Source organism: Asterias amurensis, chromosome 2 (genome assembly GCF_032118995.1).
Source record: "Asterias amurensis chromosome 2, ASM3211899v1".
Taxonomy (NCBI): Eukaryota; Metazoa; Echinodermata; class Asteroidea; order Forcipulatida; family Asteriidae; genus Asterias; species Asterias amurensis.
Window position 1 is genome coordinate 19,235,525 of NC_092649.1, and position 19,097 is coordinate 19,254,621.

The window sequence follows — 19,097 nt, forward strand, 5'->3', positions numbered from 1 at the left end:
GAAGAGCGACTTTCTAATTAAAGGGTTTAGGTTTTTTTTTTACAAAACACAAATGTACACAGATTAACGTAAAACTTACATCATTTAAAGATAATGATGGTAGAAAGCTTCTCTTAAAATATTTTGGCTGAGGCGCTAATCAGAGGAGGGGGTCTGCACCATTAAGCCCGGTTCATACTTCCTGCGATTGCGAATGCGAAGCGAATTTCGGTGACGCAACAATCTGTACACACTCCATTTCCCTTTGTGTAGCAATGAAATTCGCATCGCACGAAGCATCCACAGGAAAGATGGACCGGGCTTAACTTCGCGAGGGCAGCTATAAAGAAGATCCTTCGACGTCTGCCAGGTTCAGTGACCAGAAACAAGTCATCAACCTTTTGCCGCCAGAAGATCAGTCGGCCTGATGATGGTTCAAGATAGGACGTGAAACCGTCTTCAGTAATATAGCAAAGGCCCGGTCCCACTGCAGCGATAACGAGAACAATAACGATCACGACGCAATAAGAACGCGTTTTATTGGTTGAATTGCTCCACGCAGAATACGCACACGCTCATTCAACCAATAGAATGCGTTCTCTTTGCGTCGTTATCGTTGTCGTTCTGGTTATCGCTGCAGTGGGACTGGGCCTTAAGTCCAGTTGTCTAGATTATAAAAAATTCAATACTGCCGTACTACCGTTGCACAGACACAACAACATAAAGAAATAAACTAATTATTATCGTAATAAAGTCATTTAACTTCGCTTACCGATAAATCATTAACAACATGGTTCCTCAGAAGGGCGATAAGCTTAGGACGTCCCTGCAAGTAAAAACAAACCAGTTTACTGGATAATTCACAGGGGAAAAAAATTGCTAAACCGCTCAAGTCTTGCGCGTACTCGAACCTTTTTGGGACCGCCTCAGTCCCATGAATGATGATTTAGTTTATGAAGGAAACAAACTCACGCGCTTAGACAAGTCCAAATGTTTAAGTATGCGCGAGACTAACACTCTATTACTAGGGCTGATTTGAAAGAGCAGCTTAGACAGAAAATGTTGCCCAACACTTTTCTGATCAGCAAACTCCTGCAATTAGACGAAGTGGCAGCTATTTCAAACAAGAAGGACGTACTAGGAATGGAATTGGCGTACTTGGATCATGCTAGGGTCGTGATAGATGTGGTGCGGTCGGGCGTCATTTAAATGTATGTTGCACACAGATTGGGTCTGTTTGTAGCTTGTTTATCCTGTTCACAGCCAGACCCAACTTATTACCATAATTTAAAGGCATTGGACACTATTGGTAATTACTTAAAATAATTATTAGCATAAAACCTTACTTGGTAACGAGTAATGGGGAGAGGTTGATATAATAAAACTTTGTGAGAAACGGCTCCCTCTGAAGTGACGTAGTTTTCGAGAAAGAAGTAATTTGATTTAGAGATCTCAGATTTAGAATTTGAGGTCTCGAAATCAAGCATCTGAAAGCCCACAACTTCGTGTGACAGGTGTTTTTTTCTTTCCGTATTATCTCGCAACTTCGTCGACTGCTTGAGCTCAAAGTTTCACAGGTTTGTTATTTAATGCATATGTTGAGATACACCAGGTGAGAAGACTAAGTAAAGTCACATCATCCAGGCAAAGCTGCAAGGACGAGTTCGGACGTTTTGAGAAGTAGTTTGGTGTGACCCGGCCATGAACTGTTTTTGAAACAGGAAACATTTTCACAGTTTTGTGTTTGTTTCTTCTTTTAATTTGAATTGTTTTGCCGCTACATTTTCCTTGCTCTCACCACTTTTTAGTTTGCTTTAATGCTTTTTTTTGTTGGGGGGGGGGGGTCCATACTCGACATGCTTTGCTTTTTATGTGCCCCCCTCCAACTCAATTTATTTTTTGTTTTCTGTTATTATAAGTCCGAATGAGTGAAGGATTTGAGCGCCATTTATAAAGAATCTACTATTATTAATATTATTATTATTATTATAGTTTACCTCAGTAGACATTAAGTAGTCGATGGAACCCTCTGGAAGCTGGTTAAAGGCCTTATTCATCGGAGCTAGAATCGTATAAAAGCCATAAGGGTAGATCACATTGCTTACGCCAACACTCTGAAAACAAACAAAAAACACATTAGAAGTTGCATGGTTGGAGTATAATTAGGTGGGGTTTGCGGTAGAACCTTGAGAAAAACCGTGAACTTGTGTTGACCTCTACTTCCGGGTCAACCGGAAGTGGAAACAATCTCAAGAACTAGACATTATTTTTCAAACTCTTTTTCAGTTATAGACTACTTGGTCATTAAACATGTTAAAGCACATAATCCAAGCTAAACAATACGGAACCGCTTTGTGTTTGTTCACAAACACCTAATGTCTAGCTCATTCTTGCTCTGTTTGTGTGTTTGTTGTTTTTTTTCGTTTTTTTTCTCTGCATTTTTCTTTAATTCCTTGTCGTGGGTAGTAGAGTATATTTATATAGGTAACTGCGCAATATAAATGCCGGTTCTATTATTATTTATTATTACAAGTAAATCTCTTTTGAGTAGGTGTGGTTCCAAGAAGAACCAGTGGTTTGACAACTCAGCATTTCAAACAGTATTCTCCGATGGACTATTCTCTGTCAATGTTAGATTATCTGGTGTTTTTTTATATAAATATTAAGTTTTAGAAACAACAAGGGAATCTGACTGGGTAAATGTTTAAACAATTTAAAGGGTCTATGTACTTTTTGTAGGACAAAAAACACAACGTACACGGATTCACATTAAACTTACACAGTTTGAAGATAATGATAGAAGAAAGCTTCACTGAAAACATTCCTAGCTGAGGTACTGTAGTTTTTGAGAAATGAGTAAAACAATGTCATGAAAATAATTTTGGCTCAGTAATCATGAGACAAAAATTATTTTAGCATGTAAAACGTATTTTCATGACATTGTTTTTACTCATTTCTCAAAAACTACAGCACCTCAGCAACTAATATTTTAAGGTATGCTTTCTACTATCATTATCTTCAAACGGTGTAAATTTAAGGTAAATCTGTGGACATTGTGTTTTGTGTTACAAAAAGTACCCAAATCCTTTAAGGTTGAACAAAGAAAGATTTTCTATAGCAGGATTTAAACAGTCGACCTCCAGATTAACGAGCCAGCACTCTTCCAACTGAGCCATCCAGCCCTATGTTGGCGGTGTCTCTATTTTGTCAATATCTTTGTTCTGGGGTGCCAGTCAGAACCCATACAATCAATAACTGCCATGTAGCCAGGGATCACACCCAAGTTTACGATACAACCTGGGAAGCAGCAGCCAAGGGATCCCCTAAAGGGATGCAACCTTTTTTATGTTCTGACCCGAATTTTTTTTTAAAATCAGTCTCACCAGCATCAAGGTCTGCATTCGATTAAACCTTCCTGTGGTGGAGATGATGGTCGCTACAGACTCCTAGCATTGGGACAAGAACGAAACCACAAATTAATTATCACAGTGGCATGCAAGGCTGATTGAATACATGTAAGTGCACTGGATTAAAGCTCTGGTGTTTCTGATCAGCAGAGTGTAGGTTCGAGAGTCGTGACACTTGTGTCCCTCAGCAAGACACTTAACCATTATTGATGCATCCTTTTCAGATGGGACGTAAAGCTGTTGGTCCTGTGTGTTGTGTAACACACGTAAAATAACCCAGTGCACTTATCATAAAGAGAAAGGGTTTGCCCGGTGTTCCTTGTTTAATTGGCAGCATATTGCGTCACAACACCTAGTAAAACCATTACATGGTGCTATGTAAAAGGAGTAGGTCTCATACTTTAAAGCCACTGGACACTTTCGGTACAGAAAAAAAATTAAAAGTTCACAGATTTACAAATAACTCACAGGGTTTACGGAAGGTAATGGTGAAATACTTCTCTTGAAATGCTTTACTTTTTGAGAAAACATTAAAACAATATCAATTCTCGATTGCGAGAATTACGGATTTATTTTAAACACATGTCATGACACGGCAAAACGCACGGAAATAAGGGGGTTTTCCCGTGATTTTCTCCCGACTCCGATGACCAATTGGGCCTATATTTTCACAGGTTTGTTATTTTACATAGAAGTTGTGATACACAAAGTGTGGGCCTTGGACATTACTGTTTACCGAAAGTCCAATGGCTTTAAAACTTTAAAGCCATTTAAAGCTCCACATGTTACCATGTACATGTAGAAAAACACTGACAGCGCATACATGTAGGGACCTCAAGGCAATATGCAGAATATAAGAATAGCTTATTATTATTATTATTACTTTTATTATTGTTATTATTACAACAGGAAGTGCAATTTTTGGTTCTTAAATTTGCATCATTAAAGGGGCCCACTGTCTTCAAATCCTTGAATTTAGGCTGTTTGGAAATGCTCCTTATCCTTTTCAAAAGTTGTTTATGCGCTTAAAGGCAGTGGACACTAGTTGTAATTACTCTAAATAATTATTAGCATAAAACCTTTCTCGGTGATGAGTAATGGGGAGAGGTTGATAGTATAAAAATATTGTGAGAAACGGCTCCCTCTGAAGTGCCATAGTTTTTGAGAAAGAAGTAATTTTCCACGAATTTGATTTCGAGCCCTCAGATTTAGAATTTGAGGTCTCAAAATCAACCATGTAATCACACACAACTTCGTGTGACAAGGGTGTTTTTTTCTTCTTTCATTATTATCTTGCAACTTCGATGACCGATTGAGCTCAAATTATCACAGGTTTGTTATTTTATGCATATGTTGAGATACACCAACTGTGAAGGCTAGTCTTTGACAATTACCAATAGTGTCCACTGGCTTTAAACATATTACAACCAGCTGAACATTTTGCCATTTTGTATAGTTGTGCTTGGCTTCTTTTTGTGCTTTAGCAGGTCTATGAAATTGGGCCCTGGTCTTACCTCTGGGTTATTGGGTACTAAGGGTGCTTCGTAGAGTACTTTGTCAATCACATGGATCACTCCATTAGCAGCGGGGATGTCCTGGTAGATCAGTTTACCCTTCTCGTTACTTCCTTCAATTCGGTACCTCAAAACGTCTGGATTCTGAGAAACAAATTTGAGTCAAAATATTAAATCAGTTTGTTATTGTGTCCCAAGGAAATCTGTACCCCTTAGATTCTGTACCCCCCCCCCCCCCACCTATAGACCTTATGCATTGACGTCATCCAGCCGCCATCTTAAAGGAAAAACGGTGACGAAACAATTGAAACTCACAGATTTGTACGCGCGGCGCACAGTATTGGCCAATGAACAACTCCCTTTGACCTCTAGGTGAGGGCGCTCTACTGGAATGACCTCATGTGCATGAGGTCTATTGGAAATGAACATGGGCTGGAGGAGGAGCAGGCCTGTATGCTGCGTTTTTGAAAGGGCAAGGGCACCAAGGCGTTTTTCTCCTCGGTAAAGGGCACTCTATGAGAAAATTGTAAAATTCTACTGGAGCATTTCAAGGGCACCAAGGCAATGACCAAGGGGGCATGGAGGCAATCGCCCTCATTGCTTTTATGAAGTATCAGGTCTGAGGAGGATTCAAAGAGAGCGCTATCAGAAGAAGTTTGTACACAGTTTGATGTATGGGGGGACCGAATCTCCAGCCACACCGGATTACTGCACAATCTTTTTGCTTTCCAGAGTAGCGGAATCGAAAACCACAAACTTACATGTATACTCTAAATGTAAATGCAAAGAAAACTTCTTGCTTAAAGGCACTGGACACCTTTGGTAATCTGTCAAAGACCATTCTCACTTGGTGCATCCCAAGATATGCAAAAATAACAAATCTGTGAAACTTTTGACCTCATTAGTCGTCGAAGTTGCAAGAGAATAATGGGAGAAAAAAACATTGTTGCACAAATTTGTGTGCTTTTAGATGCTTTAAAAAGGCTTCAGGCCTGAAGTCGTGTAATACTTTGAGTGACAAATTACCTCTTTCTTAAAAACCGTGCTACTTCAGTCGGAGCCCTTTTTTAGGATGTTGAATACTATCAACAGCTCTCTATTGCTCACCATCAATTAAGCTTTTATGCTGAAATGCATTTTGAGTAATTACCAATAGTGTCCAGGGCCTTTAAACCTTGTTTGATTCTTACCCCATCTTTTGGTGTGACTTCAGCCATGATTCCGGCCAGCGTGTAGATCGATCTGGTTCTATTCAGCATGAAGGTGTCCAAGTATGTGGGTATAACATGAAGCTTCATCAAGTAATGTGCAAGCTCTACATCTTCTGTCAGCTCAGACTATAAATAAAAATATATTTAACAACAATAATAATAATATTGAAGTCTTATAATAGCAAACGTACATGTACCTACCAACAGTACTCAACGCAGCCTCACATACCTTGCAGGACAAAATACTGAGCGCTTTGATCGACCCCTAGGGGTGTGACAAAGCACCATAATATTAATAGAACCTAGTATTAATAATACTAATAATAAAAACAGACAAAAATTGACAGAACAGATGGGTTTTAAGTAATCCTTTAAAAGTGTCCAATAATGGCGGGGCTTGATGAATATGGATGGGTAGCTTGCTCCAAAGTGTTGGAGCTATGACCAAAAAACGCAGAATCGCCATAGCGTGTCATGGTGGAAAGATGGAAATGAGCAATGGAAGAAGAGCAAAGGCGTCGGGTAGCTGATGAAAGTGAAGATGACTGAAGGGCTAAGAGATCTTGGAGATATACTGGGGCCAAATTATGAACAACTTTATACACAAGAAGAATATTTTGAAACAAATACATTTGGTGAATTGGAAGCCAATGAAGAGAGCGAAAAGTGGGTGTTTTGTACTCTGATTTGATTACCATTATTACTAAAAATTACCTCATCGAAGAAAACTTCTCGGATCGCTTCGTCCGTTGGCACAAAGATGGTGAAGAGGCCCCCGCTGCTTAGAACATACCCCATGGTCATCTCTAGCAACCCGATAGAAATGTCAAACATTCCCTCCATCGGCCCGTTAATGTCAGTGTTGAGGTAATGCAGCACCTAAAAGTAAATAATAACAGCAATAAGCCATTAGCGTGTTAGTATATGTACACATATTGACTGGCAATGAGGAAACTAGTGTACAGCCGGAAACTTTGAGTGACCAAAAGAGGCAAATACTGTAGGCCCCTCTTCTGGTCACTCACAGACTTGATGGGGAATAGACGTACACCAGTTACCGAATCGTGCCAGTCAATATGTGTTTTATAACACACCTCGGTCTTAAATGTGAAATAAGAAAAGAAACTTGGAAAAGAAATGAAGTGCTTTAGTTGCTGTTCACGGGACACAAGTACAGGACGTAAGTCAAGCTCAGTTCTGTGCAGGATTCAGACTGCCGGCCTTGTTTGCCAGCCCGGTAAAACCCCACTACCTTTATTACATAATGAGCATTACATAATGAGCACTACCACAGAGTCTAAGCTTGGGCGATATCGATTTATTTTATTCACGATTTATCGCCGACAATATATCGCGGTATTTGATATAATCGCGATTAATTAAATTTGACATCATCAGTCTTCAAACTCCAAGTGAAAGTTGTAGAAGAGACAGTCATGGCATAAGAGAGGTGTTCTAATGACCTATTCTTCTGGCTTTACTCCAATCCTATGGGGTGCAAGATGTCTCAGCTAGCAAATACATCACGATATTTAATCGATATCGCGATATACCGGATTTTCGCGATATATCGATATTTCGATTAAAACCAAATCCATCCGATATCGAAATCGTTTCCAAATTAATATCGCGATATTCGATAATATCGTGATATCGCCCAAGCTAAACAGAGTCCTTGGCCTCAAAACCAGAATCAATAAAATGAAGAGAAAAAGAAAACAGGAAAAGAGGTCTAACTACAACGGTGAATTGGGTCTTCAGTTTACCTGTAAGATATTCCCATGGCAAGCTGTCCCATCTCCCTGAAATCCACGTACACATTCGCATCGAGTTCGACTACTATCTGTCATCGTAGAGCAAACAGAATGACGCGGGCACTGAGGTGGGCTGTACGTCGAGGTAGAGACACACATATCGATTTTCTGGCAGCCGTTTGGAAATAAATAGTCATCGTAGCCCTCCATGCAGTCGCAATGATACTGTTGAGAAAAAAGAAAAAAGGTTTTTATTGGTTAATTACTTTGAAGTGAAGAACATAAAACGTGTTTGCATTGGATTTGGATGTCACTGCGGAGTGGTTAAGAGCATCGAGTTCAAGTTCTGGCGGCAAAGTCATCAGAGTGTGGGTTCGATTGCCGGTTGTGACACTTGTGTTCTTGAGGAAGACACTTAACTGTAAATGCTTACAAGCTTGTAAACGGCTGCAACCGTGGACCTCCTATTGTTCCTCTTTTGTTTATACTCTTATTCTTTTGTTTATACTCTTATACTTTTTTGCAATAGACCCTTCCCATGAAATATGTAAATTGCACATAGCGCGTGCGCACTCAAGTTTTGGTTGGCAAAATGAGGGAACATCGCGCTGTTTTGCACACGGCTAATGGGTGCATGACGCAGACGCGACTGCGCGTCTGCTTAGTGCACAACTCAATGGTGTTTGCCAACCAGCAGGGTCTGTATGCATGCGTGAATGTAATAAGCATATTTCATGGGAAGGGTCCATTAGCTGCCATTGCTTTTGTACACATTTTCCAACACTTTCCTGAATAGTGGACTCTATTGTCCTCTTTTGTTATAGGTCCTCGGTTTGAAGGTGTATACCTACTCTTCTCTTCACCAAGGGGTAAATGGTCACCTGTGAGTGCAGACATGGTTCTAGCTTACTGCGCTACATACTTGGTACTGTATACTCCCAAGGGAGCTATGATGGTACATGTATATGGAATAAAGTAATGTCCCAGTGATCAGGGGTAATAATGTACCACTGTCATGAGCGTCACTGAGTGACAAATTTTGAGCGCCATATAAAAAAGCCAATATTATTCCTATTATTATCATTACATAACCGATTCCATAGGTAAAATTTCAAATGACATCAAAATATTAGAAAAATTGTTGTCTACACACCCGCATCGGACCATCGAAGACGCACTTTGAGGACGGTGGAGGACAGACCGAAGGTTCTTGCTGGCAGCGATTGATTGGATGGCATTCCTTCCCATCGCCATAGTAACCAAATAAACATTGGCATGTGTGTTTCCCCGGTGACGTATGATTGCAGTGGGCGTGTACACTGCAGACACCCTCTCGCTGACAGGGGTCAATCTCTGGCAGATAATAAGACAAAAGGTCAATGGTCAAAGGTCAAGGAAATTTAAAAAGTGAATGTGACAATCTAAACTTTGATTTACCCATCCAAACATCAGCTGAGTAAAAACAATTTCAAGGCCTGGAATAACATGGAGGCCACATCCTCTGCCCATGGTCTTGGCGCCCTTCAAACATTAAAGGAACACATTGCCTTGGATCGGTCGAGTTGGTCTTTGAAAAGAGTTTGTAACCGTTTGTTATAAATTGCATGGGTTGAAAGACGTTGTAAAAGTAGATCAACACAAATATGCATCGGAGTTGCACAGTTTTCCTTCTACCTTGTCGACTAACACGGTCGGCCATTTATGGGAGTCATATTTTTTACTCCCATAAATGGCCGACCGTGTGAGTTCGCAAAGTAAAAGAAAAACCACGCAATTTTGAGGCAAATTTGAATGGATCATCTGTCCAAACATATAACAAACGGTTACAAATGCTTTCTATAGACCAACTCTGTCGATCCACAAGAGGCAACGTGTTCCTTTAAGACTTTCCAATGAAAGTGTCCGTAAGAGAATAAAAATTGCCTTTCCCTCTCAAAGATGAAATGACCAGGCTTACCAGTCGGAATCAAACAAGCTTAACAAAACGATCAAATTTGTTTTCCTCACGATCCAATAATAATAATATAATAATAATAATAACAGCATTTATAAAACGCCAAAATTGCTCAAAGGCACTGTACATTAAAAGGCAAATAGCACTTAACATTATTAAAAGCAAAACAAAGCTAAAACAGATAGAATTTATAAAACAAGGCAAAAACTTGAATAAGTACTAAAGGTAAATGTACAATTCACTGCAAGAAATGCAATAGCATTCCGCACAAATGCTTAAAATAGAAGTACCTACAACATGTTGCTCTCAGACGAAGGTGTCAAATTTAACTAGCGCGTACATGTACGTCCAAATTTTATGTTTGCTCTGGACTAGACTAACTATACGTGTGCCATGTTTGACTGACAGCAAGGTATTCTAACTTAAGTGACGTCATTCGTCCGGGGTTCTATTAAAGATACTGACAAGTAATGTCACCAATCTGTTGTGTTCATGTGATGAAACAGGGAGGCCTACCCAGCGCAGCTATAGATGGTCTGCCTACAGGAACAATACGAGGCAGAGGCCGCCCTAAGCTGTGCTGGATAGTAAGCTTGGGCGGTCCCTTCGGTTACCCGGTTCTACCCGGTTCCAAATTGAAAACCGGACTTGCGGTTCCACTCTTCTGTGGAACCGGGTACCCGCTTTTGTCGGTTCCGATTTTAAAAGACCGAGTCCCAATTATAAAAGGCTCTGTGGAGCCGATCCTGCGACGAACCGGCTCTAGAAATTCAGGCTTGATGTTGAAAGCGGTGACCGCAGATACAGTGTGCAAAGGCTTCAAGCCGACATGAGTATCAACTATCACATGTGGCTGCATACACAGTGCACACACATAGGCATCTTCTACAACCACCACATGTGTGCATGTACATGTCATGCATATACATGTTCATGTATAGACAGCACGTTGTGATTGGCTGCCGATATATCCATATTCATAAAAGCTTGCCCCATGCACAAAACACACAGTGCTGTATGTATGTATGTATGTATGTATGTATGTATGTATGTATGTACAGGCATGTACAGGCATGTACAGGCATAGTACACTTGTATGTACAGAGACGACACACTGCATGCACTACGGATGTACTGCACTACGGATGTACTACACTACGGACATACTGCTACACAACGATCGTACTGCCGGCTAAATCAAAGACTTGTTTAAATGCAGGGAAAATAGGTGCTCGGTGGCACAATGTCTGATCATTGGGGTGGGTATTATGGTGTTTTCTTTAAAAATAGATCGGCTCCAATTGTGTGTGTGTGAGCTCGGAACCGATGTCTGATTAACTTGGTTATTTTCAGGTAAAATAGATCGGCTCAATTGTGTGTGTGTGAGCTCGGGACGGGCGGCTTATGTTTTATATTGAATTGGAACCGGGTATGTCTCAGAACCGAGCTTTTTTTCGGAACCGGAACCGAGCCCCAAATTTCTGGAACCGCCCAAGCTTACTGGATAGACAATGTCACACAGTGGAGTGGAAGACACGTAGGAGAGCTGAGGAGAGCAGCGGTTGAACGCAAAACAAGTGATGGCGACGACTCCAGGAGTGCGCCCCCATTAGAATTTGAGGACTAGGCGGCCACGTACGCAAGTCTATATCGAATGATAATGATGTTGGCACACATTCTTACCTGCGCATGAGAGCCGTCCATCTCCAGTGTAGCCTGGACTACATACACATAGTGGGTCTGCTACATCACTGATAGGTGGGGAACATATTGCAAAGGGATGGCAGATAGCATCTCCACAACTGGTCTTGGCTGAACGGACAAACACAACAGGAATAACCAAAATGAGCGAAAGTTAGATTAAAGCCATTATACACTTTCGGTAAACAGTATTGTTCAAGTCCCACACTTCGTGTATCACAACTTATATATAAAATAACAATCCTGTGGACATTTAGGCTCAATCGGACATCGGAGTCGGGAGAAAATAACGGGAAAACCCACTCCTGTTTTCGCGCGTTTCACCGTGTCATGACATGTGTTTATAACAAATCCGTAATTCTCGTTAACGAGAATTTATATTGTTTTACCGTTTTCTCAAAAAGTAAAGCATTTCATGGACTAATATTTCAAGAGAAGTCTTTCACCATTACCTTCTGTAAACCCTGTAAATTATTTGTAAATCTGTGAACTTTTTTTTTTTTTTTCTGTACCGAAAGGGTCCAATGGCTTTAACACACAATGTGTATTTAAAAGCACTGTATACACAGTACTTTCCTGAATTCTATAAACAAAATCCACAGGCAAATTATTTGGGTGAGATTTGAAACTATTGTTGTTCAATAACAGAAACGTTGTTTAGCAGTGGGGGGAGTAGATGGACGCAGGAAACTTTGCGACTACTTCCTAATCTCTACCAATCCTGCACATAAACAAGAATGTTGCAACAGACTGAAGCTATTACTTTCCACCCATAGAAAAAAGAACCCAGAGAACACTAAGTGGATCATTGTGCATGCGATTTTGTTGCGAGACCATTTTTATGGACGCGCGTATGCCATTTTTTAATGCGCGTATGGCAAAATATTTTGCCCTACAGTAGACATCATGAACATTGACCAATGAAAACATGTAGAATTGGTCTAAGTACATGTACGAGGCCAGTTTTTGTCGTTTTGCCATACATCTGGTCACGCGATAATCACACTGCTAAAAATGGTTTTCTTGAAACAAGAAAAACATCTTATTTTGAGAAAATCTTCTTGTGTCACTCCCTAGAAAATATTTTCTAGGGAGTGACACAAGAATAATTTTCTTAAAATAAGATGTTTTTCTTGTTTCAAGAATACCATTTTTAGCAGTGCATTTACTATTTACGCCACGTTCAGACAACACAGAGGGCGGCAAAACTCAGCGTTATCCAGGATATATTTCTATGGTCCATCTCTTATTACATTGACTAATTGCTGCCATTTATTTCTCAACCAAAAGTCTAACTAAACTTTTGGACAGTAGGTGTGCAGAGCAATACACACAGTTGAAAAACACGGAGTTGCTTTCAAGACGCTTACACTTTACAAAAAGTTACCCCCTAGCTACAGTGGACATAGTGTTATTCAAGTATTCTGGGATACTGGTAACCCTCATTCTTACCCAGGTCACACCTTGGTCCCTGGTACCCTTCTTCACACAGACAGAATCCATTCCCAGTTGATCCAGCATTGCAAACTCCATACACACAGTCACAAACTATAAAATCAAGAAGAAATGAGAGTCAAAATTAGAAAAAGCCCACAAATGGTTGACAACAATTCATTTAAAATGCAGGTTTATAATTGAACCTTTTTTGTGTGGAATTGATGTTGATATTAAATGGAAACGAGTTTGAGGGAGGAAATTAGTCTTGGTTCAAGATGCTCCTGTGCATTTGTAATACATTGCCAATAGAGGGCGCTATCATACACACATTGCTCTTAAACACCAACCACTATCAGTTAACACCCACAAACTTAAAAGTGGTTTGTGTGAGAGGGGAGTGGAGGCGTTTTTTTCTTTCGTAAAGGGCACCTCCCTCTTTGAGGGCAATTTCAATTCTATTGAAACCCCTCGCTAAGGGCAATGACCAAAGGCTTCCATTTCAAGTGTCATGCCTGCCAACCAACCATGGCATGCCGTGGTCGAGCGGATAAGAGCACCAGACTCAAGCTCTTGTGTTTTTGATAAGCAGAGTGTGGGTTCGAGTCTCGGTCATATGACACCTGTGTCCTTAAGCAAGACACTTGCTTTTATTGCTGCGTGCTTTGGATGGGACGGAGCCATAATCCAGTTTGTTGTGAAATGAAAGTAAAAAGAACCCAAGGTGCACTTTTTTTTTTAAAGAGAAGGGGTTCGCTACGGTGTTCCTGGTTTGATCGGCAGCATATTGCACCACAACAACTTGTAAACCATTACATTAGTAATAGGTCTTATACCTCACAAACAAAGATTGACATACCTGGCAGGAACAAATCTTGAGCGCTTTGATCTGCCCCCAATAAGCCTTTTTGAGGTATGGCGGATGTGATACGCGCGCGTCACACGCCGCCACTGATGCCACGCTCACCATGTTGGTGGTCATTAGGTTCACGTGTAAACGCCGCGTCGCCTAAAATGCGCACTTCACTGAATAACATACGTTCTAAATTTACCACAACTTTACAGTGTTGTAGCATTGTGTCCGCCATACCTCAAAAAGGCTTATAGGGCTGTGATAAAACGCTATTCAAGTTTCCCCCAGTATTATTGTTATTATAATTCCCCAATCATTCTAAAAGTTTTCTAGGGGAATGGATTTCATACATAGGGTGAAGAGAAGCAATTATAGTAAAGTATCTTGCTCAAGGACACAAGTGTCACGCCCGGGATTCGAAACCACACACTCTGATGACTCAACTGCCAGAACTTGAGCTTAATGCTCTTAACCACTCGGCCATGACACCCATAAAGAATCTTGAACTTTTCGGAGGAAGATCTCTTTGTTTTTGTAGTAAGGGGGTGTTCCTGATAAAGAGGAAGTTATGACATAATTAACAGAAGAGAATGACAGGATATGGTGGCAGACAATTGTCCACATCAGTCATGTGATCATTTGGGATGAGAATGGAGGGAAATGATGTGTTGATTCAACGGGTCATTCAGTTAAGGAGCAGTACCCCAGCAATGCTCTTTTATGAGGGATTCCTTTTTCCATGCATTGTTATTTTGCAGAAAGTTAATTTTAAATAATGCAACCTTTGCAATTTCATGAATTGTCTCACATTGCCACAAGTATACAGATGAAAACCATTAAATCATGAAAACAAAAACTAGTGTAAAGGTGGTCGAGTTTTTTGAGTTATTGCCGAAATTATAGGAAAACACTATCTGAGAAGCATGAGGCATAAAAACTTATAAATTTTGTACGTATTCCACATTACTTCGGAGTGAGATGTTTTTGAAAATGCTGTATCGAAAGCTGCTGTAGACTTCTAACCAAAAGTTTTTATTACCATTAATTTAAAGAGTGGAACGTATAGGCCTACATGTACCTTCCCACAATCAGGGAGATTTTCCAATTTGTTTAATACAATAAAACATCTTTTCAGAACGTGGACAGATTGGTTTATTTTCAGGGAACCTTCTGCACAATTAGGGAGTTGGCAGCTCTGGGCATTGTGTAGTCTTCTTTAAAAGTAAACTTTGCATGGTGGGAGTATAATCTGGACCCAATTTCATGGCTCTGCTTACCGCCAAACTCTGCGCTTACGATCGCGATTCCCCGCTTACGTGCAAGCGCCACATTTCTGCGCTAGCCTTGTAAGCGTAGAATGCCTAGTAACATGGAGTACGCACGAAATTCGCCGCTAAACCGTGAAATACCCTTGCCGTAAGCACAGAATTCCCTGCTTCCGTAAGCGCCGATTCTGTGCTTACGGTAAGCAGAGCCATGAAATTGGGCCCAGGTGAGGTTTGCGGTAGCACTGTGAGTAAATCTCATTTTGGTTCTTGATATACCTCGGTAACAAACTGTGAAGTTTGATTGGTCGAGAACCAATCATGTGACGCGCATCAAAAACGCTGTTACATGGCTCGACGAGCCGGGTAACATGAAAAGTGATGTACACCGATGTGCATCACCTGGATCGTTTCCAGTGTTGGTCGATTTCCAGCTCTGTGTACGAAACAACAGCGGGTTCGAGGGAATTGTTTCTCGTTTGTCTGCTTATTAAACAGTGAATAGTCCGTCGAAATAATGTTTGAAGATGACAACAGAACTTCGAGAAGAGGAATAACAATTATACAAAGGTATACAAAAACAATTGTTGCACGCTGTGACTGGGGTCCATGGTTTTGTACACCCTTGAGGGGAAATGGCACCCTTGGCTCTGCTTCGGGTGCCATTTTCCCTCTCGGGTGTACAAAACGCCATGGACCACGTCACAGCGTGCAACAATTGTATAATGTTAAGATTGGGCGATATCGATTTATTTTATTCACAATACATCGCCGACAATATATCGCGGTATTACTCCAAACCTATGGGGTGCAAGATGTCTCAGCTAGCAAATACATGATATTTAATCGATATCGCGATATATCGCGACTATTGCGATATATCGCGATATATCGCGATATATCGATATTTCGATTAAAACCAAATCCATCCGATATCGAAATCGTTTGCAAATTAGTATTGCGATATTCGATAATATCGTGATATCGCCCAAGATTATATAATGTCAATCAGATGTATAATCTGATCATCAGATCTTATGTGCTGCTTGTCAGTTGATTCCCTACTCAAGCTGGCAGTAAAGTTTGTGAAGCAATATGCTCTGGCATAACTTGTGACGTGAAAGTCAGGCAGGGAACAATTTCATCCTGCACTATTGACATAGCAAAATATTTTAACCGAACATGTCTTGTACACACTGAATGGTAATATTGAGTAGCAAATTTTTTTTTAGTAGCAACTGATGCATTTTGGTAGCATTTTGATCCGACCAATCTGACAAAACAAAATTGGTAGCGCCCTCTAGTGAAAAAATCTAACAACAGCGGTGTCTTTGTGCATAATCTAGGCACTGAAGACACCGCAGCAAATGTCACGCTGTGCTCAACACTTGCGCGGCCAGATTGGTGTATACAACATGTACAAGGGAAAACGTTCACTGTCATGCTCACAAGGATGCATTGTTTCATGCCAGAGGAAATGGCTGACTGCCTAATAATGGCCATTCTATCCCCGGCTCAGGAGTTGGTGTATTTTGACAAGGATTGGATAATATCTTAAAAATGGTCCTTGGATGAATTTAAAGGCCCGGGATCGACAAACCTCCATCCTTCCTTCCTAATTGTGTAACGTTCTCTGTTTATTTTATTCCCCTGAAAAATCCTTGGATGGACCAAAACAATAGAAATGTTGTAAACAGATCCAAGTGTTGTAGGCCAAGCGGATAAGAGCACCAAACTCAAGCTCTGGTGCTTCTGTTCAGCAAAACACTTTACTATAACTGCTTCTCTCCATATAATTGCTTCTCTTCTCTTGTGATTGATTTTGTCAACTTGCCCTTCGGCCTTGTTGGATATGGGGAAGCAGAAGCGGTACTTTTTTGTAGTCCTCTTGCGCTTGTCTGATAACTTAAAGGATGCGTTCGAAAAGCTTCCCTGTGTTGACCCCGGTCTGCCCCCGGCACGTTCGAATAGCTTTGAAGTCATTCCAGGGGCTCACCTGGGTCAGGCCAAAGTGCCTTGCTTTTGAAGTGGGTCACTTTGGGGCTGGCCCCAGGTGCATGACATCACCACGAGATGGTAAGTGATCGTTCGATTAGCTCTTGTCAGGGGCTCACCTGAGTGGGCACCGCGGGGTCGACACAGGGAAGTTAATCGAACGCACCCATAATATCCCTACCTTGATCACAGTTTGGTCCATATGCGTCCTCCGCAGCACACAATTCACATGATACACCTGTAAAGGCCGGATTGCACTGACACTGTTCCCCCTCTCGCTGCCCCTGGCACCGCCCCCTCCCATTACATGGGTTGCTGGCTCCACCTGGACACTCTGTAACCAAAAACAAAAACAAAAACAAAAGAATCACTGAACTGCAAAGAAGATAACATGGCTGATACCTCACGGAGACATAAAAGGCATTTGCCTCCATGCCCCCTGGTATTTGCCTTGGTAGAAATTAACAATTTCCTCACAGTGTGCCCTTTACCAAGGAGAAAATGCCTTGGTGCCCTTGTCTTTCAGCATGAAGCATACAGGCCTGTGATAACTATGGAAGTGTGTTTAGGACATGGTGAGAGAAAAAAACAAATTCTGTATACATGTAGTTTCATAATATACTACAAACACCTTTCTATCAGCAGGCGACTATAAGTCACCTACATGTATGGTAAGCTAAAGTCACCTATGGTAAGGAAGAGGGGGTATGAGTGCAGTCAACTAAAGTCACCTATGGTAAGGAAGAGGGGGTATGAATGAGTGCAGTTGACTAAAGTCACCTATGGTAAGGAAGAGGGGGGTATGAGTGCAGTGGACTAAAGTCACCAATGGTAGGGAAGAGGGGGTATGAGTGCAGTGGACTAAAGTCACCTATGGTAGAGAAGAGGGTGTATGAGTGCAGTGGACTAAAGTCACCTATGGTAAGGAAGAGGGGGTATGAGTGCAGTGGACTAAAGTCACCTATGGTAAGGAAGAGGGTGTATGAGTGCAGTGGACTAAAGTCACCTATGGTAAGGAAGAGGGGGTATGAGTGCAGTGGACTAAAGTCACCTATGGTAGGGAAGAGGGGGTATGAGTGCAGTGGACTAAAGTCACCTATAGTAAGGAAGAGGGGGTATGAGTGCAGTGGACTAAAGTCACCTATGGTAAGGAGGAGGGGGTATGAGTGCAGTGGACTAAAGTCACCTATGGTAAGGAGGAGGGGGTATGAGTGCAGTGGACTAAAGTCACCTATGGTAGAGAAGAGGGGGTATGAGTGCAGTGGACTAAAGTCACCTATGGTAGAGAAGAGGGGGTATGAGTGCAGTGGACTAAAGTCACCTATGGTAAGGAAGAGGGGGTATGAGTGCAGTGGACTAAAGTCACCTATGGTAGAGAAGAGGGGGTATGAATGAGTGCAGTTGACTAAAGTCACCTATGGTAAGGAAGAGGGGGGGGGTATAAGTGCAGTGGACTAAAGTCACCAATGGTAGAGAAGAGGGTGTATGAGTGCAATGGACTAGAGTCACCTACATGTATGGTAAGGAAGAGGGGGTATGAGTGCAGTGGACTTAAGTCACCAAATGGTAAGAAAGAGGGGGTATGAGTGTAGTCCACTAAAGTCACCAATGGCAAGTAAAAGGGGGTTATGAGTATAGTTGACTAAACTGACCTTAGGCCTGGTATTTCACCTTTGAAAAGACAAGGCCATTTCATTTTGCAAAGGGCACTTCCACTGGAAAATCTTAAAGTCAATGGGAAACTGTTGACAGGGCACCAAGGCTAAGAACAGGGGCAACGGAGGCCATGGCCTGCTAGTCCTGCCTGAAATCCAGGTCTGTGACCTACATATGGTAAGGAAGAGGGGGTACATGTATACAAGGGCTACCAAATACCAATGAGCCCTGATTTGAATGGAAGTTATGAAATCCTGCGATGGGAGACACCATTTGGTGAACTAAATAAAACAGGCTAACCCGCTTCTTTCGTTTCACATCCTGATCCTCCAGTGGAGAACTTTCCATTATTATTATAACCTAACCCACAACTG

General features: G+C 41.4%; 1 protein-coding gene across 2 annotated transcripts in view; it reads right to left on the bottom strand.

Annotated features, from left to right (window-relative positions):
• LOC139952293 (stabilin-2-like) overlaps positions 1–19,097 on the bottom strand; it is a 90,231-nt gene that overhangs the window by 68,126 nt on the left and 3,008 nt on the right. For both annotated transcript variants that reach the window (XM_071951391.1, XM_071951382.1), the window contains exons 2-12: positions 17,249–17,401; positions 12,973–13,068; positions 11,503–11,631; positions 9,019–9,218; positions 7,878–8,090; positions 6,826–6,990; positions 6,091–6,237; positions 4,901–5,044; positions 3,363–3,425; positions 1,977–2,093; positions 752–805 (exon numbers count right to left, since the gene is read on the bottom strand). In XM_071951391.1, the coding sequence (XP_071807492.1) occupies positions 752–805; positions 1,977–2,093; positions 3,363–3,425; positions 4,901–5,044; positions 6,091–6,237; positions 6,826–6,990; positions 7,878–8,090; positions 9,019–9,218; positions 11,503–11,631; positions 12,973–13,068; positions 17,249–17,401 (1,481 nt within the window). The remainder of the gene's footprint in view (positions 1–751; positions 806–1,976; positions 2,094–3,362; positions 3,426–4,900; positions 5,045–6,090; positions 6,238–6,825; positions 6,991–7,877; positions 8,091–9,018; positions 9,219–11,502; positions 11,632–12,972; positions 13,069–17,248; positions 17,402–19,097) is intronic.